This window comes from Frieseomelitta varia, unplaced genomic scaffold (genome assembly GCF_011392965.1).
Source record: "Frieseomelitta varia isolate USP_RPSP 00005682 unplaced genomic scaffold, Fvar_1.2 scaffold_966, whole genome shotgun sequence".
Classification (NCBI taxonomy): domain Eukaryota; kingdom Metazoa; phylum Arthropoda; class Insecta; order Hymenoptera; family Apidae; genus Frieseomelitta; species Frieseomelitta varia.
Genome location: NW_025110774.1, coordinates 6,817 through 33,514, shown reverse-complemented (window position 1 = coordinate 33,514; position 26,698 = coordinate 6,817). Strand labels below are relative to the sequence as shown.

General features: G+C 34.2%; 4 protein-coding genes and 1 long non-coding RNA gene across 13 annotated transcripts; 3 read left to right on the top strand and 2 right to left on the bottom strand.

Moving 5' to 3' along the window:
• The first annotated feature begins 471 nt into the window (after window positions 1–471).
• Window positions 472–3,702, top strand: LOC122538166. Of its 2 annotated transcripts, XR_006308798.1 has the most exons (5): window positions 472–994; window positions 1,061–1,190; window positions 1,298–1,629; window positions 1,748–2,017; window positions 2,378–3,702. XR_006308798.1 is itself a non-coding variant. In XM_043672005.1 (4 exons), exons 1-4 carry the CDS (start codon window positions 797–799, stop codon window positions 1,847–1,849), a joined length of 762 nt encoding a protein of 253 aa, XP_043527940.1. In that variant the 5' UTR covers window positions 472–796; the 3' UTR covers window positions 1,850–3,702. The 2 variants fall into 2 exon arrangements, 1 of the variants encoding a protein (XP_043527940.1); XM_043672005.1 differs by having other exon boundaries at window positions 1,748–3,702.
• On the bottom strand, window positions 3,360–9,438 carry LOC122538164 (fatty acyl-CoA reductase wat). Of its 4 annotated transcripts, none has more exons than XM_043671997.1 (9): window positions 9,297–9,438; window positions 6,834–7,180; window positions 6,159–6,407; window positions 5,834–5,979; window positions 5,623–5,732; window positions 5,196–5,391; window positions 4,758–5,015; window positions 4,309–4,566; window positions 3,360–4,233 (listed from the first exon to the last, which is right to left on the bottom strand). In XM_043671997.1, the coding sequence occupies exons 2-9, from the start codon at window positions 7,152–7,154 to the stop codon at window positions 4,122–4,124; spliced, it is 1,650 nt and encodes a 549-aa protein (XP_043527932.1). In that variant the 5' UTR covers window positions 7,155–7,180; window positions 9,297–9,438; the 3' UTR covers window positions 3,360–4,121. The 4 variants fall into 4 exon arrangements, with proteins under 4 accessions (XP_043527932.1, XP_043527933.1, XP_043527935.1 ...); XM_043671998.1 differs by lacking the exon at window positions 9,297–9,438 and adding an exon at window positions 9,045–9,145; XM_043672000.1 differs by lacking the exon at window positions 9,297–9,438 and adding an exon at window positions 8,678–8,697.
• Window positions 9,439–11,141: 1,703 nt separating this feature from the next.
• LOC122538162 (5'-3' exonuclease PLD3-like) lies at window positions 11,142–15,167 on the bottom strand. 2 transcript variants are annotated; one of them, XM_043671990.1, is made up of 11 exons: window positions 15,044–15,167; window positions 14,404–14,646; window positions 14,076–14,308; window positions 13,617–13,965; window positions 13,427–13,561; window positions 13,114–13,305; window positions 12,908–13,036; window positions 12,603–12,742; window positions 12,308–12,473; window positions 12,062–12,203; window positions 11,142–11,979 (listed from the first exon to the last, which is right to left on the bottom strand). In XM_043671990.1, the coding sequence occupies exons 1-11, from the start codon at window positions 15,158–15,160 to the stop codon at window positions 11,783–11,785; spliced, it is 2,043 nt and encodes a 680-aa protein (XP_043527925.1). In that variant the 5' UTR covers window positions 15,161–15,167; the 3' UTR covers window positions 11,142–11,782. The 2 variants fall into 2 exon arrangements, with proteins under 2 accessions (XP_043527925.1, XP_043527926.1); XM_043671991.1 differs by lacking the exon at window positions 15,044–15,167 and having other exon boundaries at window positions 14,390–14,507.
• On the top strand, window positions 11,595–16,998 carry LOC122538167. Its single transcript, XR_006308799.1, has 3 exons — window positions 11,595–11,732; window positions 14,066–16,006; window positions 16,781–16,998. It is a non-coding gene; the product is annotated as an uncharacterized LOC122538167 (long non-coding RNA).
• Window positions 16,999–17,770: 772 nt separating this feature from the next.
• On the top strand, window positions 17,771–25,552 carry LOC122538163. Of its 4 annotated transcripts, none has more exons than XM_043671992.1 (13): window positions 17,771–18,670; window positions 19,543–19,646; window positions 19,903–20,035; window positions 20,134–20,201; window positions 20,281–20,538; window positions 20,648–20,750; window positions 20,826–20,956; window positions 21,047–21,296; window positions 21,372–21,439; window positions 21,525–21,599; window positions 21,688–22,053; window positions 22,131–22,391; window positions 22,564–25,552. In XM_043671992.1, exons 1-13 carry the CDS (start codon window positions 18,603–18,605, stop codon window positions 22,677–22,679), a joined length of 2,001 nt encoding a protein of 666 aa, XP_043527927.1. In that variant the 5' UTR covers window positions 17,771–18,602; the 3' UTR covers window positions 22,680–25,552. The 4 variants fall into 4 exon arrangements, with proteins under 4 accessions (XP_043527927.1, XP_043527930.1, XP_043527929.1 ...); XM_043671995.1 differs by lacking the exon at window positions 17,771–18,670 and adding an exon at window positions 18,721–18,797; XM_043671994.1 differs by lacking the exon at window positions 17,771–18,670 and adding an exon at window positions 18,868–19,184.
• The last annotated feature ends 1,146 nt before the right edge of the window (window positions 25,553–26,698 follow it).

The following is a 26,698-nucleotide window of genomic DNA, read 5'->3' as shown; positions in this document are numbered from 1 at the left end:
AAATTTAATTCTCATTCGACTATACTACATCGTGTACGAGCCATATAAAATGAAAACTATATGGAATCAGATGTTCCCCCAATACATGGGCTACGAAAAACCGTTGTATTTAGCAAGTTTATTATTATTCTTATTCAATGTTGTAATTAACTATTTCGTAATAAAACAATGCTACTAACTTTGTCGTTTTTAATGATGGTGTTGAATAGAAATCTTACATTCGCCATAGTGTATCACAGAAATCGTAAAAAACTTATCTTTTTTAGAGATTAGAATTTTAGATCTTTTTTTTTTAGGGATTAGAATTTTAAGAATTAGAATTTTATATCTTTTTTAGAGATTAGAATTTTAAAGACATCGCAAGACACGAAGTTTCATATGATATGTCTATTTTGTCTTTAGTTGATATTATAAGTTATAATTTATAATTATATTAAAATCACTTCGGATCTCTTCGACTTTCGTCGTCACACTTCGGTTAAGTTGATTTGAAATTTCGGGCGTCGGCTTCTAATGGACGACAATTGTCGAAACGGTGTGATTTCATGTTTATGTTTATGACTTGATCGACTGAAATTTTCAACAATTATAATACTAAACTATCGTTGAAAAAAATTGATATGTATCATCATAATATCGTAGTGAGAAACAAATGTTATCGTAGGAAACAGTGAAAGTAATATTTATAAACTAACCTTTAATGTTACGGTATAAAACAATTCCAAAATACGTCGTTTCAAGTATTCGTAAGAAATACAATTGACATAGCGATAAAAAAAACTGACATATTTGTAAAATGAATTACGGAAAAAAATCTCCCAGCATGGGTACACCGTCGGTATATTCCCACGTTACTACACGTAGCAGTGCAAATTTAAAATCTTCACGATCAACGCGCAGTGTTAAAACACGTTGGTATCAGAAACCAATTTTATCGCATTCATATTTACTCAATATTCAAAGAGGCGCCATGTTTACAGCTATATTTGCACTGGTAAGCATATATGTAGTTGATCAGTGGTATACAGAATTTATATTGAGACGAAAGGTGTTGTTTCAGTGTTTAGCCACTTTCACCATATGCACATCTATATTTGATCTTTATTGTCTTTATGAAGCTGCACCGGGCTCAACCCATTATGGCTATTACATGATATCATATGAATTTGTTTATGTGGGTAATCGGCATGGTAAGTATATAGATTATTGAAATTTAATTGGTTCTATAAGTTTAGATAAAATAAAAAGGAAACAGAAAAATGCGATAAATCATTATCATATCGATATTTTATTTCAGTACGTAATGCTCTCGTTGTTTTTGCTTTGTTCTCTATGCTTGGAGGAATAATAGTGTTTGCAACATCCTTGATATTGACAGCTGCTTTAAGAAAAGAATATGAGAAGAAGATGGTACCATGGCTCTACAGTTTTGCAGTTTTCATTGTTTTCAGATTTTTTGCTTTTATCTTCTTTAGTATAGTAAATGACATGATATTTGCTTATAACATTACAATGTGCATCTTATGGATGACGTTCATTTGTTCTTCCATTTATGGATGGTTAATAGTGTATTCTTTATATGTAGAATTGTGCGATCTTACGAGATTAGAAGATTTGGCTCACTTAAGAGTAAGTTATCTGAAAGGAGTCTTTTCACTTTGTCATATTCGCTTTTGTTAATCTTTTTTATCATTTGTTCGTTTTTGTCTTTTGTAACTAGACCATTGATTGACAACCTTTATTTCAGATTGGAACTATGCAGTCATTAAATGCATCTACTACACAATCCATCGCTGGTTCTCGTCCAACAACACCACATAGTGCGGTATCTGCACTACCAACGAATTAAAACAGAACAATTTGATATTCTATCAAATTGCAATGACATCGTTCTTGTTTCATTAATACGGATAACAAAAAATTAACGATATATACATGCTGCATTAAACTGAAAAGATTTAGATGAGGAGGTTGAATGTATTACGTAGTGTTACGATATTACACAATGGCGTAAAACGTAAAGTATATAAGTATACTAATCCGTCCAATAATTTTGAAATTCCGTCCAAAATCATAATAAATAACGAGCTTTTAAAAATAGGAACTCGTAAAGAACGTCTTACTGAACTTGTGTTCTTGCTTGGATGTAAGATTAAAAAGTATATAAAAAAAATCTTGCAATCGTTTATTGTCGTATTTCATTTTTATTAATAAAACTTTTTAATAATAAAACTTTGATATTCGTTATTAGTTTGTCTCTTGAACTTGATTATCCATTTACATCGTTAATCATTTTTTATACGAATTATAATTATATGTTAATTATTTTGTGTCAGGAAATCACGTATCTACAAATTTTGATTACTCTTTTTTTTAGAAGTGAAATTATCTCCATCGCAATCAGTTGTCAGTAGATACTCGGGTCAATTCAGTTGCAGTTAGCTTACGAAAGAGTGAGTATGTAAAGTAAATAATTCTTCCAAGCAGATTTAAGAAAAATATACCGATTGGTATGATTAGCTTCAGAAGTATTCCGAATGTAGCCGTCAATATATACATAGCAATTGCAAGACACATTTTTTTTCTATTATAATACCATTAACTAGATGTACGTATGTATTTGTAAAGAACAAAAGAAAAATGAAAAAAGTAACATCGAATATAATTAAAAACGAGATCTCGATAATCGGTCATTAATATGTATGGCAATGTACATATATAGTACATTTTATAATATATTTTTTACATAAATTATCAAAGATGTTGTAGATTTAGCAATTTCTTATCAATGTAATTCTTATGAAAAATAAATCTTTTGTAAAAACGACGTTCATCCAGTGTATGTTCCATTATATGTATACTTCAATGTATCCTTATTTGACTGTGTTTGCTATCACAAATAGTGAATAGATATCAAATCACGAGATCGGTAGAGTATTAAATTAAAATTAAATTAGTAGGATAAAAGGCAAGGGATGGATGTGAAATATGTAACTAATACTAACAGCAACGTACTTTGGAATTTTTCGGTATGACCTTTGGAGCGACGACGACTTGAGAGGGGCAACTAACTGAGGAGGAGTGAATGATGCAAGAAAAAGAAAGTGGATAAACGAGTAATTTAAGAAGAAAAGATTTCAGAAGATAGTGGTAGAGACGGCGGTAAGAGTGAGCTTGTCGAACAATCTAAAATAAAAAGATGAAAGAATCCCAAATTCGGTACGTATGTATTTTCTTATGTTTAAAGAATGAATAATTATACATGTATATTGTATACTTGCACATTATTTATTAATTTACGTATACTATAAAAGACGTCCTCCATTGATATTTGGAAATGAATGAAATACGTTGTGGAATCTTATGCAACAATTGTATATTTATTATCGAGTGACATTAAATACAATGCGATTCGAACCGGCATGACCAGTTGCCGTTACCAAACCGATCACAACTGGCTATCTATACGCGATATCTTGTCATCACAAGAGATAACAGAGCAAGCAAGTCGAATCAATTGTGATTTCCATAAAAAGGAAACTATGTTTTATTACAAATGAAAGCGTAAAGTACAAGATTTGCACACCTTTAAAACACAATTGAAAATTAGGCGGTATTGCCTTAATTTCCCAATAAGCGGAAAATATGTCCTATAAGAACGTTCGTGAAATAAAGGAAAAGAGAAGGAAAGAGAAATGAAAGGAAACGCATTGCATTTTATCATTTACTTACAAATTTCTCAAACGCGAAAATTTCTCAAATGATATATCAGATTGGAGTTACCAAACGGTTTTGCAATGATCTTGAATTGAATAAAAGCGAATACGCGGCACCTGAACGAATTAAATTGTGTAATACTCTTTTTTCAATATGTTTTATTTCTCTTTTCTTCTTCTCCATTCTTCCGAGTTATTCAGAAAGTCAGCAAAGTAGCCTCACTTTCGATCACAAACACGGGGAACAAGATCATCTCGCGATGATGAAGTTGAGACAAAAACGACGCTTGATCCTCAACCAAGTTCAAACAAAGGTACATATATGTATGTGCATCCGACGTATATTATTGCGTGCATTGCCGCGCGCTTCTGATTTCCGCTTGTCATACGCGTAAAATTCATTTGCTACGCAAATTGACGTATACAATTCCGAAAGAGAAGAGACAAAGTTAACCAACATATTCGTAATACAGCATAGCCGAGAATTAGCTTAACCACCTGATGAGTCCAATATAATCTGTAAAACGAACATTCAACATTGGTCACTATGTATGACCGATTTAAAAAACAAGAAAGAAAAAAAACGAGATACCTTTGCCACTTGGCACGTGCTTTTGGAAGAGTATCTAGCGGATCTTTTATCAGATACATACGAATTCCACGTACATACATTCGAAAATAATGATCCCAGTCAATTTCCGTGATGTCGAATGCAAAATTTTCACGGTCTTCCTTTGTCATTTTATTCAATAATCCTTTAACATTGTCATTTGAAAATTTCCATTCCTTGGTAGAAAAATAGTTGAGTACATCCATAAATTTGTGTATCTTTTTATAAATTTTTAACATCCTTTAAGAAAATGCTCGAGTTAAAAAAATGAGGGCAATGTATATTGATGTCAGATGTACATGATGGAGAAGGAAATAAAAAAATCATATCATGGAAAAAAGTGCAGAAAGACAAAGACAGAGAGAGAGAGAGAGTGTGTGTGCGTGCGTGCGTGCGTGCGTGTGCGTGTGCGTGTGTGTAAAATTAATTACCTCGGTTCTTTTCCTAAACAGAGCGTGATAGTGTCGATCAAGAGTGCCGGCAATAAATGTAACAAGTAAACGTACATAAGATGAATTATCTTGTGTTTGTTATTTCGGAAACTATAGTACCATATGGCTCTGCTAGTGGGAAATTGAAGTCCGTATTTTTCAGATAAAACTTTCAATTGATCATACGTTATAGGATTATCTTTCGAAACGTAATTGTAAACGGGTATGTCATTTCCTGTTTCTTTGGTGGTCGCAGATCTGCGCATAAAAAAAAAAAAATGCGCAAAAATAAATAGTAAGGCGCAGATAAACCATGCACGAAAAAAATAGCGAAAGATTAAACAGAAAAAAAAAAAAAGAAAAAGAAAGAAATAAGAAGCAAAAATCGAAAAGAGTCAAACGAATGAGAAAATTTAAGTTTTAACCGATGAATCTTACTTTCGACGATTCGCTATGTCCCAAGCGCAAGCTATCAGAGCATTTACTGTTAAATCACCAGGAACGACATTGGCTTGTATGGATCCATCGCAATGAATCGATCGTAAGACACCGGTACCAGCTCCAGCTGCAACACCTGTTGGTCCGTACAGATTGTCGATCCATCCTCGTATCGGTTCTCGATACGTCGATATCACTGAAAAATGTTATATCCATCCAATCGATATCTACTCCTACTCTCAACGCGTTTCTTCGCTCTCTTGCTTAGTTCTTACTTTCAAATCTATTTCGTATAATTATAATGGAAACCGTGTACATGGAATATGAGGAAGAGAGTGATTGAGTACGTACGAAATATCGGGGATGTCGGTGATCATAAAGCTATAGGGAACGATAAAGCATATTGACACTTGAAAATTTTACTGACCAATGGCAGGACGAAATATTCCAACAGGCAGCTCGCCGGCCTGTTTCACAATGACACTTTCAGCTACTGCTTTCGTGTACGTATACGTGTTCGGCCATGCACCTAACAATCTATCGTAACATAATATAGTTGAGTTGTTGGAACAAGAATAAGCAGAATGGAAATAACTGAACGAAGCGTAATTTGAAGCACAATTGAAAAATTTGCTTACCGCGGGGTAATTTCATCGATTAATTTCTCATCCATATATTCAACGATAGTTATCAACTTCTCTCCATCGATCGGTGCTTCGTAGACCTTCTCTTCGATAAGATCTAACGGACAATTAGCGTATGCCGTCGACACATGGACGAACGACTAAAAGTTGCGTTTATCGTTACAAAATTGCTTGCTAGAATTGCAGTGCTTATATACTGGTACTGCATGTGTAAATATATACATATACTTATATATACATATATTATACACACGTATGCGTACAAGTAAGGAACAAGGGATGCGATTGTATAATTGTATATAAAGAATGTTTTATTTACCTTTAAAGAGGATATTTCCTTGCAGAGATTCATTACCTCTATCGGACTACGAACGTTGATTGGTACGGCAAGTTTCATTTTCTCGTCAAATCTGACTGTTGCCGCAACATGAAAAACGATAGAGACTTCTCGCGTAACCGTTTGTCTATCTACAGAGGACATGCCGAGACCTGGTTGACTGCAATCTCCGGCTACCACAACGATTTGATGCCGAAATTTTGGTTGCGTCTCTTTCAGTTTATCAAAGAGCTAAATAGAAAAGTAAATTAGCAATTGGATACAATGGATGGATCGTCGATGGTAGCTTTTAGATAGAGATCCGTTCAGAAACCGGTACCCTAGGTGCGTTCGCCAATCTAGGTTTGAATGGTTTGATGCGTTAAAGAGTAGATAAGTAGATAAGATAGGGCAAGATAGAAAAAAAGAAAAGAAAAAAAAACGAAAGAGAAAAGAAAAAGGAAAAAAAAAGAAGAGAGTGGCTTGAGAACGACGTGTCGAGGGAAAGCGAGTGATCGTGTCGTGATCGATCCGTAGATCGAGCCGGAAGCAAAAGTGGTGTTAGAGAATCTGGATTCGGGATCTGTTCGATCGAAAAGAGAAAAAGAAAAATTTGACGAGCTCGAAAATAGCAAAGAGCTGGAGAAAAAAATTAAGTATAAAGTGAGAGATGTTTACCGGGTCGTCGAAGATTTCTTCGATACGTTGATGCATATCCTTCCCCTTCTTCGGACGTATCAACAAATAGACGAACGAGATCCCAGGACACTCTCGGAGAAGTTTTTCAATTAAAAGTTTGCCAACGAATCCGGTACCACCAGTGATGAAGATGCTTTGCCCATTGTAGAACTGTTGAATCGGGCTAAGGTTCGACTGTTCTAAAATCGAATCGCAACGATCGCTTCGAGCCAAACGTTCCGTCGGGTTGCCGTTCAATTTGCAATCGTTACCCAAGGCGGTCGCTTCTTGGCCACCAGGTTCCACCAAAACTTCCACCATCGCGTTGTTTCTGTTTGCTGCGTTCGCTACGTGACGTTTCAAAGTTAACAATAAAACGACAACTAAACAAAACGAAACAATCAAAGGGACAAACAAAGCACACTATATTGCGACAATCACACGAATAACTAAATCTAAAATGAATAACGTCCCTGTTTCACACAACTGTTTGTACTCTCACGATAACTAGTCAGAGAAGAGAGAAACTGCGTACATCATCGCGTCATAGAGTGAAAGTTGATCGTGAACTTGGTCGCGGCGTCTTTTACCATGTTCCAAATTCAAATCGAAACGTCTATATCTATCATCGATAGTTTGTGCTGGTCGTCCAACTACGAAAGATTATTCGACACTTGAAGAACTTTGGAACCTACTCGATGCTCTTTAATGATTCTTACGATCCTTAATATTTACTCTGCTGCTGGTTTATATCTTTTTAACAAAAGATACAACTGAAAAGTAACTTTATTTCGCTTGCCTTTCACTCGATTCTTCGAATCGCTAACGAGTTCCTCTTTCTTTCCTTATGAGACCGAAACAGTCGAAATGATGAAAAAATTTACGAAATTTAACTCGTCGAGTTAAAACGTTAGAGCAAGATTACCAAGCGAAAAGTGTGTAACAGTATCGTGAGCGCGGCAATACACGAAGATTCGACATTTATTTATGTATAACGAAATGAAAGTCCTTTTTCTCTTTCTCTACGTTCCTCGCATCTCCCACAGCCGCCCACCGCCCGTTATCGTTTCTGCGTTTTAGAATTCCTAATTCCTACCTTCACAGCATCTTCTGCCGTTTCATTGCCATTGGATAACGTTTCGTTGCTAGTCTCACTAGCTTGGCCACTAGCGTGGAAGTCTTCCTTTTGTCACATATATAGAATCACGTTTGTGACATATCCTCCGAATCGAATACAGCGCAGAGAGTGATGTGTTCCATGCTTCGCAAATTATCGGAATTTATTCGAACGTATTTCATGCGGTTACGTAAGTAAATATTAAGAATACGGATGCTGCGCGAGCAACCTTTACAAAGTAACGGTATCCGTCGTTAAATATTCTATTTGGTATGAAGACTTTCGCAACACAAAACAACTTGGTTGCTTTAAAAAAAATCAAAACGATTTGCCTCACAGATTTAAAAGATTCTTACACGGTCGTCTCGTACAATCAATTCAATCATTGTATTATAATTGCACCTAGTTGCATCTCATACGTGTTCTTTACACGTGTAATATATATGTCTAAACAAACAAACGAACGAACGACATTCGCGCGTTTAAACGATTCTCTCCTGCCATGCTCGACACGAATTTTAACTGGCGGCGAATTCACGGTGAATGTCTGACGAAGAAAGTTGTGGATTGAAATCCAACTCCGGAATCTGACATAGATCCAAGTCGATACTGATTCAAGAAAACTACTTTGTACATTGGTACACCGTACACATCTTACACACATCATGCACACGCGAGTTTCACCCTTTCGCTTCACCCCACTCACCATTCACCGTCTCTATCTTACCTTCTTTCCCTCCTAATATACGAAGGAAAATTTACATTACAACTATATGAAAGTTTGATGTTCAACGACCGTGTGAAATGAAGAGTTCGTCAATCACGTACACATGTACGTACTAATTAAAAATTATTAAAAAGAAGAGAAAAGCTAAACAGAATTTCTTTCTTTACACGCGCGTATTAACGCCGTCGTTTATCCGAATAGGATGTATCGAGAATATTGTTGGATAAATTTCGTTCCAATTATACGAGTCAAACGCAAAAGTATTTTTTAATACGACCAACATCATCCAAGATCATCTAGTACTAAATAAATGTACAGTCCGTATCATTTCGAACTATTGGGATAATCTTTGCACAATTTCACTGACCTTATCCGAAATTCCGTAAAGTCAACGTCTACGCGACACTCTTTTAAGGTATCAAACAAATCATGAACTTAACTAACTTAACTAAAAAAAAAAAAAAAAAAAAAAAAAAAAAAAAAAAAAAAAAAAAAAAAAAAAAAAAAAAAAAAAAAAAAAAAAAACGAACGAACAAACGAACGAAGGACCGAACGAACGAACGAAAGAACGAATGAACGAATGAACGAATGAACGAAGAAACAAACACTAGAGATATACCTTGGAAACTTTCTCCCAGCCCGAATCTACCGATCCTCCTCTTATGCCACCTCGAGTCTTTTGCAAGCGAACACCTCAGAATTGTCACTCGTACCGCCGTCAGTCTTACTTTTCCTTTCTTCTCCTTCTACTCTGCTTCGTTCACTGCCCCTTCTCTTTACCCTTTGAGTCTCTTTCCCCTTCCTTGACCGTTCAATCACACTCGATCCCCAGTCAACCACCTTATTTTCATCATTTCATTATTTCATCTCTCGTTTTTTTCTTTTCTCAGCTTTTTCTTCCAAATTTCCTGCTTCTTTCGTCTTCTTATTAAGCTCTCCCCGATCGTACTTTTCTAAATCGGTTACCCCTATTTATTTCCTTGTCGTATGTGCCCCGTAACCCACCCGTAACATACGAAGATTTTACTTGCGAGATCCGAGCAAAGTAGTTTGTCGGCAATTTGTATAACAGCGTTATGACGTTATATTACATATGTATAATGGCGTTTTATCAACACTGGATAAAACGCTGGAACAACTCGTGTACTTGCATTTAACTTGCTAAAAGTTTGATAAAACGAAAAAAGTGAAGGAAGAAAATCCAAAAGACGGACTTCGATCGAATATTCGAAGCATCCAAGGTGATATCAGGTTCGTGTATCTCGATCAGTTTCAAAATAATTTGACGGTAACCGAACGGACATTCGCAAACTAAACACCTCAATTACGACACATTGGTCAGCAATCTTTGCAAATATGGCAAAATTCATGTATTCGAATTCTGTGCTTGAACAAATAAATAAGCAATATGCTGTTAACGTGTGAAACCATTACATTGTCATGAATCTGCTTTTCAATATACATATCCGTACATCATTGGCATATTTTTTAAAAGTATTATACTCAACTTCATATGACTACTTGACGTGAACTGGATAGCAAAAAACAAGGTCTGCCACAATTCCTTTACGCTTACTAATTTATCGTATAATAATCAGCATTTCTTTTGTCGTATGTGACGTACACTATGGCAATTAAATTTTACATACATATAATATATTCAGTTATAGAAAGAATAATAATTAAGGAATAGAACTAAAAGCAAGTTTAATTACAACTAATGATACCGATAACTGATGATTGATAATTACTGTAATGACAAGTAGTTATACAATCTTATCTAGATATGTATATATGTACGTACGTATGTATGTATATATGCTTATATAAATCTATTTTCTTTCCTTTTTTGTACAAAAATATGAAGAATGGAAGTACAAATAAAAATGTATAATACATAGGAAAGATATAATTTGCGACGTTATGAGACGTGAGACGAAAGATGTAATTTTACAATAATGAACAAAGACAATTGTCATTGATTGTAATAAAATTGTAATAAAATCGCAAATGGTGATATTGTGCGTCTTAAACGAACTTTGTTCCGCATTAGATAAACAAATTAACATGATTAACGCGATGCAAACTAATATATTCCTTAAGCATATAATTCGTCATGCTAATTTGAATCTAGCTGTGAAAAACCACTATTTTTTGTCACGATTATCGAGCTATTCTGGTATATTTCCATGTAAAAATGCATATCATTTAAATTAAACATGTACTTTAGCAGTTTCTTTACAGCTCTTTTTACATCGGTGAATTATATGATATACGTCATATCGACAAAAAAATATAACATTACTAATGCGTATTGTATCGAATTATAATATATGCTACGCGTTCAGGCAAGTTTTTTCTGTGTTTTTCTCTTAAACCAGGAATGTAAATTTCCACAAAGTGTACAATTTTTTTCAAGATTGTATATGGACGGAATATCGGTTTTTTATATTGAAACGATTTCTCTTCATAGAAGACATTCGCAAGGTCACTTGAACCAAGGCACACAAACGTCCATTATGTAAGACTACTCCGATATCTTCAAGATTTCAGATATATTCGTTTCTTGTGGTCAATAAATGTGCACATACATATATACGCGTACGCGCGAGCGCGCACTCCGGAAGGAAGGAGATGTGTGTTAAAAAAAGACAGAATCAGACAGGCAGAGACAAAGAAAGAGAGAGAAGGAATATTACGCGTAGGTGTATGTACGTTTGTGTATGTATATGTATATATATATATATATATCTTTAAAGAAATAATAATAAAGAGATGAAACAACATAAGAGAGAATGGAAGAAGGATGTGTTTGTGCATGTAGTGTACACGGAACAAACAGAACGTCAGCTCGAAGTCGATATTTGCTGAGTGTGAATAATCGTAAGAATGTGCTTCGTAAAAAAAAAAGAAAAGAAAAAAGATGAAGAAGAAGAAGAAGAAGAAGAAGAAGAAGAAGAAGAAGAAGAAGAAGAAGAAGAAGAAAAGAAAGAGTTTAATTTTGTCAGTGACAAGAGACGAGACATTTAAGAAATTCGTCTCGACATATTAAGTGGTAAGGAGTGATTTCGCTGGAAACGAATATTAATAAAATCTTTGATGTTGTCACGTTAATATGTAACGTGATGATCGTAGATAGTAATCATCTTCGATGGTATTTGTCGATCGTTCCACGAATGGCAAACTTCCGTTTAAAGCGTAAGAATATTCGGAATGCCAGTCGCGATGAAAAACATTTTCCAACTGTTGCCTAAGGTTGTCGGAAGTCTGGTCGCTGATAGTCTCGAATATTGTACTTATACCTAACGAAGCAATAGTAAATTTACGTTTGTTCATCGTCAGTCGTAAAGATATGGTAAGAGAAAAAGTAAGAAAAGCAATTACCTGCGGTATTTATAAAATAATCGCCAGACCAGTTGCTTGTTCCTATATACGCTGCTACATCGGTCACCATGTATTTATTGTGATTTACTCTTGAAAACGGTATTCTGTCAAAATCAGGATTCGTAGGAACTATGAATTTTCTCTGGAAACAAAAAGATAGCAGACGTTAAGTGCGACGTTATATAGAAAATGTTCAATTGAAACAGAATTGTACAAAATGAGTCAATGAAGTTATTAAATACTGACCACTTCAATTTTTACACCCGCGTAACTATCCGTTAATTCCGCGAGTGACTTGAGAAAGAAAATCTCTGATTTACTCGTATGCTTCCACATTGATATCAATAGTCGTACATGTATCTTACGTTCGATAGCTGCGGTTCTCAATGCATCATCTATTATCGGCCAATATCTAAAGTCGTATACAAAGTCAAATCACGTTGAATCAATAAATCGAATTGAAATATAGAAACACATAGTACGTTAACCTAAGTAAATTAATACGGACGAATCAATAAGAAAAGGATAAATCGATACATACTTGATTTTAGCTGTATATACAGTTAGTGGAAAATAATCCATTACCGAGATGTAAATAAATTTCTCAGCTTTTTCGATACAATAAAGAATAGCATCAATATCATTGGTCCTTCCTTTTGGCGAAAATGGGGGAGGAGAACTCTGAAAAACAGAATATACAAATTATACGAATTGCTGACATGCTCTCTCTCTCTCTCTCTCTCTCTCTCTCTCTCTCTCTCTCTCTCTCATCCATATATTGATATTTCAAGTGTCATATTAAATTTATATGTTGGAACGCTGTCCTCAGAAAAGCATCAAACTTACCGCGACAAATGTTTTATACTTATTGTTCTTAAATGTAAAATTCATCGGAGTTTTTAAATTAATTCTTGTGTTAAGATAGTCTGGCCAAACGGATGGTATTTTACCATCATCGCCTACTGTCCAGTAAACCTATAAAACATTTTTAAAAATAACTCTAGCTTTTACGTACATTATATGTACAGAATTGTCAGAAACAATCGACTTACATCAAATATCTTAGCAAAATCATTTGCCAAACAACTGCAATTTAAAGCGATTAGACCAAGCTCTTTCACCTGTGAGAGCGACCGCCAGTCCATATTCGCAGAACCAATATATACGTGCATTCTGTCAACGAGCCATAATTTCGTGTGAAGTACCCCCCCTCCCAGTAATCCAGCAAAATTTAAACTTTTAACCTAATCACAATATGAATATAATCGGCGTTTTTTTTTGTTGTTTTTTTTTTTTTTTTTAACCGAATTCAATCATTCGTATTATTATTGAATTATTTCAAAGCGAGCTTTGAAATTATTATACCTTGGCATTTGCTTTTTTTGTCAAGACTTCCGTATCGATGTTTGGACTAACTTGCGACGGTAGGTTTTGCGCTATTTTCAGTAAAATATTCCGATCTCTGCCCGCTTGAAGAAGTAGTTTGAATATCTCTTCACCCTGAAACAATCATGTCGAATTTTATTTACTGAAATAAATAAATTCATTTACATACCTGTTTCGCACTGTCGTCTGGATATACATCTTCTCTTCTCATAGTCCAATAAAACGATGCTATTTCTATTTTTTGCCGTGCTAACGAGATCAATTTAATCCAAGAGTCATAAGTGTTGTCGAGAAAGACGGTATTGTTGGTGTAATTCAGACCGATCGGTAGAGTTTCCACGAAAGATAAATTACAGCCGTTCATGCAACTTGTATCGAAACCAAAATCTGCACCGTTTGACGCGTATTTATCCGCCGTGTGATCTAACAACGGTAATAAAACAACCAATACTATTAAAATTAATATAACCGTAATCGGAATGCAACTTGGCCTGCACCATCCTTGTGCGCCTCCCCATCTGTTTCGATAACACACAATGTTAACATGAATAATTAATTATTTTGTTTCTGGATGATTCTTCTTTGTATTTTATTAGGATAAAAATTTCTAATCAAAAGGAACACTAACTTTCCATTTGTAATTGGATCATCAGTATCATTTTTCAACATGAAACCGGAATAATCCCATAGTTCGAAGTCATCATCGGGAACGGTATTACCGTTGATTGCACTAGCACCACTAGGACCGCCACCACTAGGACCGCTGCCAGAAGCACCACCGACAGAACCGCCATTTCTACTACCACTGCCGATATATTTTGACTTCTCGTTCAATTCTAATCTAGCATTCTCAGAAACTGTCTGTGACAAGTGACGGTAAATTTTTATTTGACAACTATCACAAAAACATTCAAAATGAAACGAAAACGGAGAAATCCTTACGTAATTGTACATACGGATAATTTGTGCTTAATAAGAGGTGTTCTGCTCTTACGATGTGGTAACAAAACGACTACATCTTGATCTTTGCCTTGTTCTTTCCTATACTTTGTATAAGATTTAACTGTGGAAGCAGTGGCTTTATTTGTGGAAGAAGCTGCGTGACGTACCGAATCTTCATCATTGTTTGAACATTTCGAATATGCGATATTCCTTACATTATTATTTCCACCGTATGAAACGTTGTGCGTGTTGTTTACCTTTCGAATCAAATTTCATACGACAAAATTACTATATACATATATTATCGAGCACTCGTATCAACTTGTATTTACTATCGCTCATGAAAGTTTTGAGATTCACTTGCGCACAACAATTGACTGACTGTAGTATTATTGATACGTATAGAAACAGTCGAAATGGTGATTTACATATACAATTTTTTTCGCTCCTCGACATCGATTTCAATTTAAAGAAATAATTTAAAATTAATTGAAATAAATAATTTAAAGTGCCACAGAAATATATATAATATGCAATTTAATGAATATGGAGTACAAACAGAAATGAGAGCGCGATTAAATAAATCAAATTTATTCGAATTTGACACACTCGTAAGTTTGTTACTTAATTGTTACTTAACTGTACTAAACTTACTTGTACTAATATGTGACAAGCTTGAGATGCAATTTGAAAGAGACCATCTTGTAAGTTACGTCCACCGTGTTCGGTATTTTCAGAACGATTGCTCCCTTTCCAAGCGAAGAAAGACATTCCGATGCATCTACTATAATTCAAGAAGAGTATTTTTGTAAGAAGAAACTTGGAAAACTATGCGCGTGAAATATAATTAAAATCTTTCGTGGAAATAAAAGTAAATAAAAGCAAATGAAAAAATAATTAATAACGAGGAATTATTTAATAAAACGAAACGAACAAATAGATTTTACTATACTTGTAACAATCTCGTTTGGTCGTAACAAAAAATACACACTATCTATCTCGTGCTTTCTTCGTTAAAGGTATAAACAGTGAATTGTTATTACCTACTAAGTAAACATTTTCTTGCGGATCGAAACATGCGAAGAAATAAAAACGAATAAAGGAAAGATTTAAGCCGGGATTTAAACAGAAGGTTTGAAATTATTTAAAAGGGAAATTGGCGTGTGTCTGTACGTGTAAAAACAATTCAGTGTCCAATGTGGAAGCACATCAAGTCCAAATTGGATAAAACATACCGTGATGGAAGAAATTTTTGGTAACATTTGCACACGTGCAACGTTCTAAACGTTGCGACCGTCGACCTACCTACCAACGTATTTTACGAAACGACGTGTCGATCGAAAAGTCGTATTTGCTGCGCGATGGACTTGCGCTCAAGAGCTTTCTGTGACCTACATACATACATACTTGGTCATCAAAACTTTCAAAACGGTACTCTTTTACTACATTGCCGCCAACTATTTCTTTATCCGCGTGTCTTCATTAAATTCGATACGCTCATATGCACAATTGATGAATCGCACAATATATGTGCGTTCCCTGTGTGCTATACATGATAATAGCAACATTAGGAAGTTCAGAAATGCTACAAGGAAAAAAAGAATAATAAAAATGCAGGTATGTACATATGTATGTATGTATTCTGCTTCGTCTTAATACCGAGTGTTTTTTAATACACCTTGTGAGTGTATACAAACATGTACAAGACAGCGTTGTGCGTATGTAGAAATCCATTTCATAGAAAGTACTTACATACATACGTATTTCAATATGACTTTTAACTGTTTATTCACTAGAGAATCAAAATTTAAGTAAAAATCTAAAGATCAAGATTGAAAGTCAAATTGTTTGTAGTCACTCTGTGTTCAAATTTCAATTTATTTGAAATTGTTATTATTAATTGTTAATAAATATAAAAAATTTCTTTGAAGTTGTATAAATAAGTTGCAAATTACTGTTTCTTTTTTTTTTTTTTTTTTTTTAAATCAGATTATTATTTTTAATTTTTATTAATTCACGTGAATACACTGTTTTTTTTTTTTTTTTTTTTTTTGTAGTAGGATATGCAAGAACATTGTAAATGGAGTAAATCGAACAAAAACTATTTTAGTATACGCTTCTATATCCTATGTGTAGTTTAACTTTTTTTCTTCCTTTAAAGTCATTACCTTTTAACTTTTATTTTTTCTCGGTATGTTTAAAAAACAGTAGAAATATATGCCTTGGAAATAATATTATATTTTAGGAACATTAAACATATTTCGACTTTTTTTTGTTATCGAAAAATGCAATATGTAGTATCATTTTAAGTTTAAAATTAAAAATACATATATATATAATACATAATTATTATGCTACTCACACAAGTGACTAGATTTTTACCTATTTTAGATAATCTCCGGTACAATTGTATAATTATATAACAATATGCAATAATATACAAATTATACAATTATATATATAAAATTCTTTATCTATCGATACGTAAGTATGTGTTATGTTTGTGTGATTATCGATATTTCACTCGTACATATAATGTCCGACCACCAACAATACTTAAGTATGGCAATGTAAAATCACGTACGTCACGTACATCAGGAGATGTAATATACAAAGTAAATACTATATTATGCTATTATGTTATATATATGCAAAAAATCAAATAAATTAAATATATATTTACGATTCTATCTTATTTTTATAAAAGTATGTATGATCAAAAATTCCTTTTTTCTTCGAAACCCGCTATGGTACATCATTAACACCTACATAAGTATCTTTTGTGAGTCAAATTAATTGAATAAGTTTTATCACTCATGAAAATGTTTTTTTCAGATTACATCTAATCAAGCACACGTGACCAAAGTCAAAAGGAATAGAAAAAAATCGATTAGAACGTTAGAACTCACATAAGCCAAGTGATTGTTTCCCCTATAATTCCATGTAGAAGTTAGTTGTTTCGTCTGCTCTTGTTTCATGTTGGTACTAGTGCCTCCACAAAAGTTCCTAGTTTATCATTGCTAGTAACAAGCGTGTGTTTTAGGTATTTTCAAATTTATACCTAGCGTCTTCTATTTTATTCCTCGTACAGATTCCACAGATTTCCACCAACTGTGATCATTGTTTCATTATCAGAAAATATTCATTCTATGATAGAATTGATAATTGAACGATCGATGCTTTTCATTGATCTTTCCAATTCATTCAAGAAAGAGAGAGCGTGATGAAAGAATCAACAAATGACGTGCTGCTTTGCAACAAAATGTTGAAATGAGAAAGAAACGGAAACGGAAACAACCAAGGAAAAGGGAAACGAAAAGAAAATAGGAAAGGAAAAGGGAAAGATAGAGAGAAAGAGAAAGAAAGTGAGATAGGAAAAGAAGAGGACAAAAAGTATAATAGGGAAACATACGAAAATTTTAATACCGTACACATCGATTTCGATAAACAGGAGGCGAGCAGTCTCTATAAATGCAGCAGTGCATGCTGGGGTTTCACAGTATAGTATGTATTGTATCGTAGTATGCAATAGTTACGGCGGCGCGGCGTTTCGTTTGCTGCTCATAGGCTGCCGCCATTGTTTCTAGAAGTGAGCAAATGAACAAACGAACAAACAGACTTGTAAAAGTTTTAAAATTGAAGCACAGTAGTGAATATCCAATTTCGTTATCAGTGTAAACTATTTAAAAACTGAGAATATTAAAAGCAGCACGTTTCACGTGTTAAATTTTTATTTATTTTCTAACGTATTTGTGTGAAAGCAAAAAATTTCTATGAAAGAGTTTATGTGACGTATTTTCAAGGAGAAAAAGTTAACTTTTGTAATTCGATGATGCTTGTTTAACGACGTGATACATACGATGATAGTGATGGTGCTAATGAAAAGAGTGATGTGTTATTCTTCCACGGTAAAATTGATGAAAAACGCTCTGCTGATAGACAGTCCGATCGTGTTTAACGCGTCCCTTTGATCGCAGATTAATTGAATTAATTATTGTGAGGCGAAATTTTCAACAGTCAGAAAAAATCGAATATTGTGTTTTACAATAATCCCTTGTCTTCATTTTGCTGCTGTAAAAATTGTTGTTTACATGCTGATAGAATCTCGTAATTGTTAATTATTTAATAGATATCTTAAAATTCAAACGATCTGCTCCATGAACCAGTTCGCTTTATATCTAAATACTCGATTTCAATCGCGTGTCATTAGGCGATGCTTTCTGAAATTATTCGTTTTCTTCGAATTGCCTTTGCATTTACCATGCCGGATATACAAACAAGGTTAGTGTTCCCAATGACAACGATGACAATCAGTCAATGACAAGTTGAATCGTCCGAAGATCCGAATTTATTGTGTTCCTTTGTATACTACATATTACGTGACGACGACGTGAAAAAATGAATACGAGTTCGTATTGTTCAGTGTAGATTAACATTATGAACGAAAGAAATTATGAAACCGGAAAATTCATGTTGAGACAAAGAATGGAAATATAGAAATTAGAAGAAACACAAAACACGCTTATTAATTTCGAGAGGCAGTAAATATGAAAGAATAAACGGGAAGGAAATTAGACGTTCAAGGATTGTTACAATGCGCAGATCGGTGTCTCATCGCGTATCTCTAGAACGATAGGGTATAAGGTACAAAGTGAGTGGTGCACACGAGGTTCGCGGCAAAGGGAGAGAACACGTTGAGCGAAACCGATCGGGACACGTGTACTTTGCTAAATAATGCATATTTCTCGGAGGTTTCTTTCGTAGATGCTTTTCGCAGTTCCGCCAAACTCTTTACGTACGTCTTTTTGCTGTCGCTGTATTTGGCTGTATTAATCGTGTAATGAATATTTTCTTTCGTTTATTCCATCATTATGATTTCTCTAATTTCGAAAAACGAACAATACACTCGAATTACTATCAAATTGTACACGTAGTTAATTTTACCAAAAACGATAAAAATAATAAAATGAAACAGATGATAGTAATTTAAAATCGATATCCATTCTCAACACTTTATCGTATTTTAATCTTGGAGAAGTAACTAAAATAAAAATAATAGAAAACGGTTACACTAAGAACGGTTACGTTATTTTCGTTATAACGTTTACATGATACAAAAAATTAATTACATTTAATTGTTTCGCTTATTTCAGAATGCGAGAATTTTCCTTATTATACGAGGAAAGACGTCTTCACCGCTCGACAACGATGTTAATACTATTGTTGTTATTCCTGGTTGATATACGTCTTGCAAATGGTGAATATAAATGACAACTTGTATACCATAATATATAAGTTGTAGTTGCTTACAATGAATCGAATTGATCCTTTTCGTTAAGTTAACATGTAATAACTGAAGCACATCAACAATTAAATAAATATTTTCGGATTCGATTTGTTTCTGTAAACTTTTATTTTAGTATTACATAAATAGCTCGTATACTATCTATCTGTTAAACAAAAAAGGAACGAGGAATATTTATCTATCTGTTAATATTGTAAAATCACTGTAGGTTCTTGCGAGTTCCCAGTTGCATGGACTGGAGAGTGGTATCAATATGGAAAACTATCATCGATTACCGTAAACGCAACGGTTTTGGGTGAAAGAACATGTGTCGAGCGATCAGAGCATTCGTACATTGTCTAGTAAGTATTTGAAGACGCTTGTAGTTTTTAAAATATAGTAAGATGAGATAGTTAATTTTGAGCTTAAAGGTATATTAATCCTTGCAATGGCATTTCAGTGGTGACAGTTGTTATTATTGTATAATTGTCAATGATCGACATGAGAATGTGATTCAATTTCGTGAAGGTTAGTCTCTCTATTTCGTTTTTTATTCATCGTCCTATATCTTGAAATTTAAAAGCTGAAGCTTTGTTTTTGTCATCAGGATGGTGTTCTTCGGAACAGATCAGCTTGGACGAAATGTGCTCAAACATCAAGTCCGATGATACTTTATATTCCATGTTTCGTGTAAATTCCAAGCCAATACCATGTCCTTTTAGTGGATCGTCATTTACATTTACCTATGACAAGGGTTTCGGTGAATGCGCAACGCCTATTAGTCTTGGAGAAAAATGTACCGACGAAAGTAAATTACTGCTGAAATATCAGGCTTGCCCGGATATCGAACGGAGCGAGAGTAACAGTAAGATTAAGCGAACACTGTCGTTATTATCGATTTCTTTCTCGAATAAATGTTGTTTTCGTGTATATATTATACAATTTCGTTACGTATCTCCTCTTTCATATTTTAGCTGAAGAATTGCAATGTCTTGCTGTATGGAATGATGGTCGTAACAAGTATCTTGTTGGAACATTAAAAGGAAGGAGTATCTCAAGTTCCGAAAAAATGTATAGGTATGAATGCTTACCGATAGATTAGATATTAAATTTATGCTGACTGTTGATTTTCTACCTATCCTTTTTGAGCAGATGCTTCTTATACGAAGAGAAAACACATCATCAGGGGAAGGTGGCCTATTTACTTGCTCAATCGGGCGAACCAACTTGTAATGGCCTAACTACAGTTTCCGAGGGATCGCCAACTATAAAGCTTACAAAAGGTATACAAAATTTATCGACTAATTTTATTTGTCAATATACGTTTCGCTTGAAAATATGAGGTTATAAAAATATTGAGTTTGTATTTGCAGTTGATAAAGAACACAATAGATGCAAATATCCTTCATGGATCACTGAACATCATGACTGGCGTTCTCTGGATGGTACTAAAGTTTATCATTTCACGAATAAAAATGCAACGCTTAAGGTTAAAGTACAAAACGCCGATGAGGATACATTTCACGAAGAAAAAATTGTTTGTCATAATCTAGAGAAATTACATCCTTCGGAGAATACACAAGGATATAAAGTAAAATTAATCGCCCATGTTACTAGCGGATGGTAAGTAATAACCATACAATACTACAGAGTATATGGAAATAGTTATGACGTGTTAAAAGTATTTTATTCTTGCAGTGATATTGGCTATGTTTGCATGATATTTCACAAAAGAGATCATCATATTATAGAATTACAGCAATCAGGTAAGTATGTATAACTTGACGTTTTGGTCTTTAAATGCCCCGACTGTTTTCTTTTTTCATCATTTCGAACATGAAACATTCATAGATGAAAAGGCTATAATGCCAGATGAAGCATGTTCCCTTGCAGATACATCTACAATGGCGTATACCACTCTAATAAGTAAGTGACTCTCCACATTGATAATTTTAATCGTACAATTAGTACAACGTATATACATTATTATGTAATTCGTTTCCTTACTCTACAGGCTCTTCATTACGTCAGAGAAAATGTCCCAATCCTGGACGATATGCTGTCTTAGGATTTGCTCCGTTCAGTGTATCTAGCACTCCATTTCGTCGACAACGTCGTAATGAAAGACGCCCTTCTAGAATCACCAAAAGAAGGACTTGGCACGAAGATGTACCTCAAAAGGAATCATACGAGCAACAACGACAACATCAACAACAATATCATCACCATCTCCATCACCATCAATACGGAGGAGAACATTATCAACAACAAGAAGAACAGCAAAGGGAGGATTGTAAAAGAACCAGTGTTCAAATAGGCTGTGCTTCGTGGGATCAGAGTGAAATTGTTATTGGAAAAACATGCGATACGGAAGAAACGAGTAAGCACCAGGTTTATTTGCAATATTTTCTACCTATGGATCTTCTATATCTTCTATTTTTGTTATTGCTGTTGCAGCATATTATTGTCATGGTAGTTGGGAAGAAAAAGATACTTGGTACACAATAGTGTCGCTAAAAACCAATGAAGCTTCTTCAAATTTTGGACAGACCTTTTGTTTTTCTATGCAATTTGGTCGTAATGCAGAAAAGACATCTGTAACGGGAAGAACAATTAAAACCAAAGTCTCGGAACAAGGATTTTGGTTAACTAAATTGGATCGTGTCTGCCGAAGAGGCCATATCCAAGATGAACGATTCTATACGCTCGTTAGTGAAGGTATTTTAATGAAAAAAACACGCGTTTATCATTTCTTACTTTCCCCTCTTTATTTTTGTATTTCCTGATTAATTACATTACACTAAAGTATCAGATATTTATCAAGTTATTTAAATAACGGGTTGTATGACCTATAATTGTTGTAATAATCGCTTTATTATTATTATTTCAGGAGTTTGCGAAGACGTAGAAAAGGCATATTCCAGTTTAGCACCACTTCTTTCCAAATCTATAATTTTATTTGCTGCAATCATGGGAAATTGTGCCGCAATATTTTTGTTAAGATGATATGCCACTTCCACGTGAAAAACTTGTAATACTTCTAACGGAATTTTCTTTTTTTTCTTCTCGTTCTATTCTTTCTTTTATGAACGTCGATGTAAGCCGAGCGGAGAGAGCGGCCAACCTAACCCCTTCGATTTTATTCGAGTATTCGTTTCCGTAAGAATCGAGACCAAGAGTGAACGGTTTAATTTAAATCAACTTGATTGGCCAACGCTGACGATTTACTGTCATCATTTTTTTCCAGACTTAGTTGGTAACTTTTTTACTTTATTCTTTTCATGAACGTCCAGACACGATAGTTCGTACTGCTACTATGTAAGTTTCTCTGCTTTTTTTTTTTTTTTCTTTTCTATTGTGCGTTAGTCAACATTTTATAATCTTATTGACGTTTGATTCAGGCCCACATAGGTAAGGATGTACTTAGATTCTAGATTTTAAGTCTTACACCCGTCCGTTTCATACAATGGTCGAGATTTTTACCCAATGACATCTATTTATATCCTGTAAATCTGTATATTTGCACTTGTATTTTTTATATAATTATACGTTGATGTGGACGAGCAAAAGATTTGCTCACGTATTGAAAAATCATGCATTTATTTTCAATTTAAGAACACGAGAACAACGATACCTCGATCGTTTTTACGAAACCGAGATTTATAAAGCACGCAGTATATTGTCAGTCGACGAACTATCGTACACCCGCAGCTTTTTTGTAAATATACAAGCAGGGTATAACGAGTGAAGACCATGTTCGATTAATCGCGAACGAAATCAATGTAACTCTGTAACTGCGAATTTGATTAATTTAATGCGTAACAATTAATTACGATAAGGAGAAATACTTTTTACCTCTTAAGCAGCTACATTTTGTATATAATAATTTAAGCACTGTATAAAGACTGTTTTTAAAAGGTATAGAATTTTCCACTTACACAGGTACATTTAATTATCGAGCGTCAAGTTGAAAATAACTTTTACCGCGTTCCTTTCGTTTTCGTCTATTACGACGACTATATTATCGACGAAAGGGAAAGGATCGCAGTGGAAGAATGACGTTCGATGAACACATTTTGAAATCCACGAAACAGTGTCCTGTAGCAAGTGGTTAATGGCGCATCGTGGACATCGATGCAATTGCGATCAAAATTCGTTAGAAAAATGAACTGGAGTTACATATTGTTTTCTCCTTTGATAACACAAATGCATTGTGCCTAATCGAAATATAATTTTGGTTAATAATTTCGTTACTATAAAATTGTGTTTATCGATTACTCTCGTCGTATCCACGATCATTTGTTATACTCCATATACAAACAGACAGGAAACATATACAAACAAAAAGGAAATTGAATTGAACTGAATTTCGAGAGTAATCACGCGCATGTATCAACAAGGTACATATGTACATTGCGTGTGTTCATATAAACATGCGCGCACACACACACACACACACAACAAACAAACAACCGGAATTGTTCCGATACATTCGTATAATTAGAATATTCGAGTACGACGATGCGCTAGTTCTAATCCGTAAGATAGATAAATTTTTAATATCAAGATAAATTCTTATTTTTATACGCATAAATCTATCGTTCCCAGCTCGATTCTCGAGCTTCACTCCACTATTTTTCAATTTACTTTTCCATTTAAAAATTTTCTATCCTACTTATTTACTCTGGTATAAACCCACAGTTGTTTGTTTGTACTTGATCAAGTTCCTGATACGTTCCGTACTAGTTTGATGGGAGCACATTCTTTGCCGTGCGCCTCGTCCAACATTAAATGTTAATTCGATCTATTTTACGATCGCATCTCAACGTATCTCAATGATAGTTATTGACTCGATCGTACTCTTTATTACTTATGCATTTAAATAATAATAGACGAAAGAGAATTATTGTTGTTATTGTTGTTGTTGTGGGATGAGTATTGATATCTTGTACGAAAGTTTCACCAATCGATATTTATCACATTGAAATTCAGATATAATTTTTACTCATACCGCAATTTAATCGTAATATTTCTATGCCTTCTACGTGAAAAATTTAACGTAAATACAGATGTGCTGTAATTCGAAATATGATGAAAAAGAAAGAAGGAAAATGATGCGAGTGATTGAAACGATAACAATTCTTTACAAAGGATTATTAACATACGCTGTATGTATGCGCGTGTGCTTTTTTACGTCGTGTATGTTGGTTGAATGTATTTACAAGTTTGAATGTAGGAATGTAAAAAAAAAAAAAAAAACGAAAAAGAAAAGAAATGAAAATTAACAATAAGTACGTATGCTTAAGGTAATATTGTAATATTTTATTTACTAATGTAATGTCACCGCAACAACGACGATGACGATGATGACGACGACGACGACGAAAACGAGGACAAGAATAGCGGACAAAGATACAAATATGTTAATTAAGTAAACTTACGCATTGCTCGCATCATAAGCGCCGAGATGGTAAAACGAGCATGTTTTATTGGATCGATTATATGACGATATGTTGATGTAAAAACAGATAAACGCAATTGCGACAGTATTTCAAAGCGATATCGAGACGTTTGTACGGTTGTTTCCTTTTGAGCGAAGAAATCAATGACGGAAAAAAAACAAGGTTGAAAATGAAACAACAGATCATCGATATGACGATTTGAAACTGTCTATTCTCGATCAAAAGAAGTAAACAAGTAAAGAAAAATGAAGACTAGAGATTACGATGGTATTTCGTAATCTGAAAATGAGTATCGACGCTTTCGTTTCATGGAAATTGCCGATCAAAGCCCTGATCCAGAACTAATCACAAGCTACACTATGTGTAATGTTTATTATTATATTTTGAATATGAGAAAATACACGTACATGTACAGAAGTTACCTATATATAGTTATAGAAAGATGCATGCATATGTGATACATTTATACGAACCTGTATAAATGTATGTGCCTTCTATATTTTATAGTACTCCAAAAAATACGTAATTAGGAATAGGAACAAATATGATAGAAAATAAGTAAATTATAAAATGCAAGTATTTTATGGAACGTTGTTTCGTAGATAGGTTGCTTTACGGCATACTTTTCATAGCGTTGGCAATGTCGAATCGTAAGAACGACAAAAAAATGTTCCGATGCATTTTCACCATTTTCTTTTTTATCTCGGATCATTGCCCCTTGACTTTTTCAATTTTATTTGTTTTTATCAAGTTTGATTTGTACGGTCGTTATTTATTAATGTCGAAATGCATGTGCGAAATTTCGTAATAAAACGTACGAACAAAATGTACACGGATACAGTACACATGGAAGCTTCGGATCGATAGTCGTGCTTGGTGTTTTGACAAAGCGGTCGATCAACTCGCGTGCGCTTCGGGTCAACTTGAAGGCGTGTGTGTAAATCGCGTTAAATCGTTCAACATAGAGACCGCGCGAGTACCTATCCATCGATTTGCAGATTGCTAACGCGCGCAATCTCTCTGTTTTCCTTTCTCTCTTCTCCTCCTTCAACAATTTTCTTTTTCTCTCATTGTTTTATTAGAAAAAACAGGATACATATTTCGTTTGGCGTTAGTGATAATTATTGTTTATTCGATAACTCGGAAGCACATGTCTCGTGCGAAGAAAGCGCAAAAGATGGAAATTTGAAAAGTAGAGCGATGGAAAGTAAAATGTGGGGCAAAGGTGACTGAGGTGAACGGCACTAGCTCGTAATACGTAATAGGAAACGGTCGTGCATCTGCGCAGAGATGTTGTAGAGATTTACGAGGTTCAATAATTTGTCAGGAATATGGCAACATTTTGTTTGATGAAACTTGCTCGATGTTGCAAGGTTATGCAGTCGGATTGACATTAGTGAATAAAACGTTTGGATTTACTTCATCTTCTCGATGCTTTTGATGGAATATTCAATATATGTGCGATACAGAGTTAGAAGTAATTCGATTGTTTATTACAATTCATTCGCTTTATTGTTTTTCCCGTTATCCTCTGGCACAAAGTGTGTAAGTAAATGCTCTTAT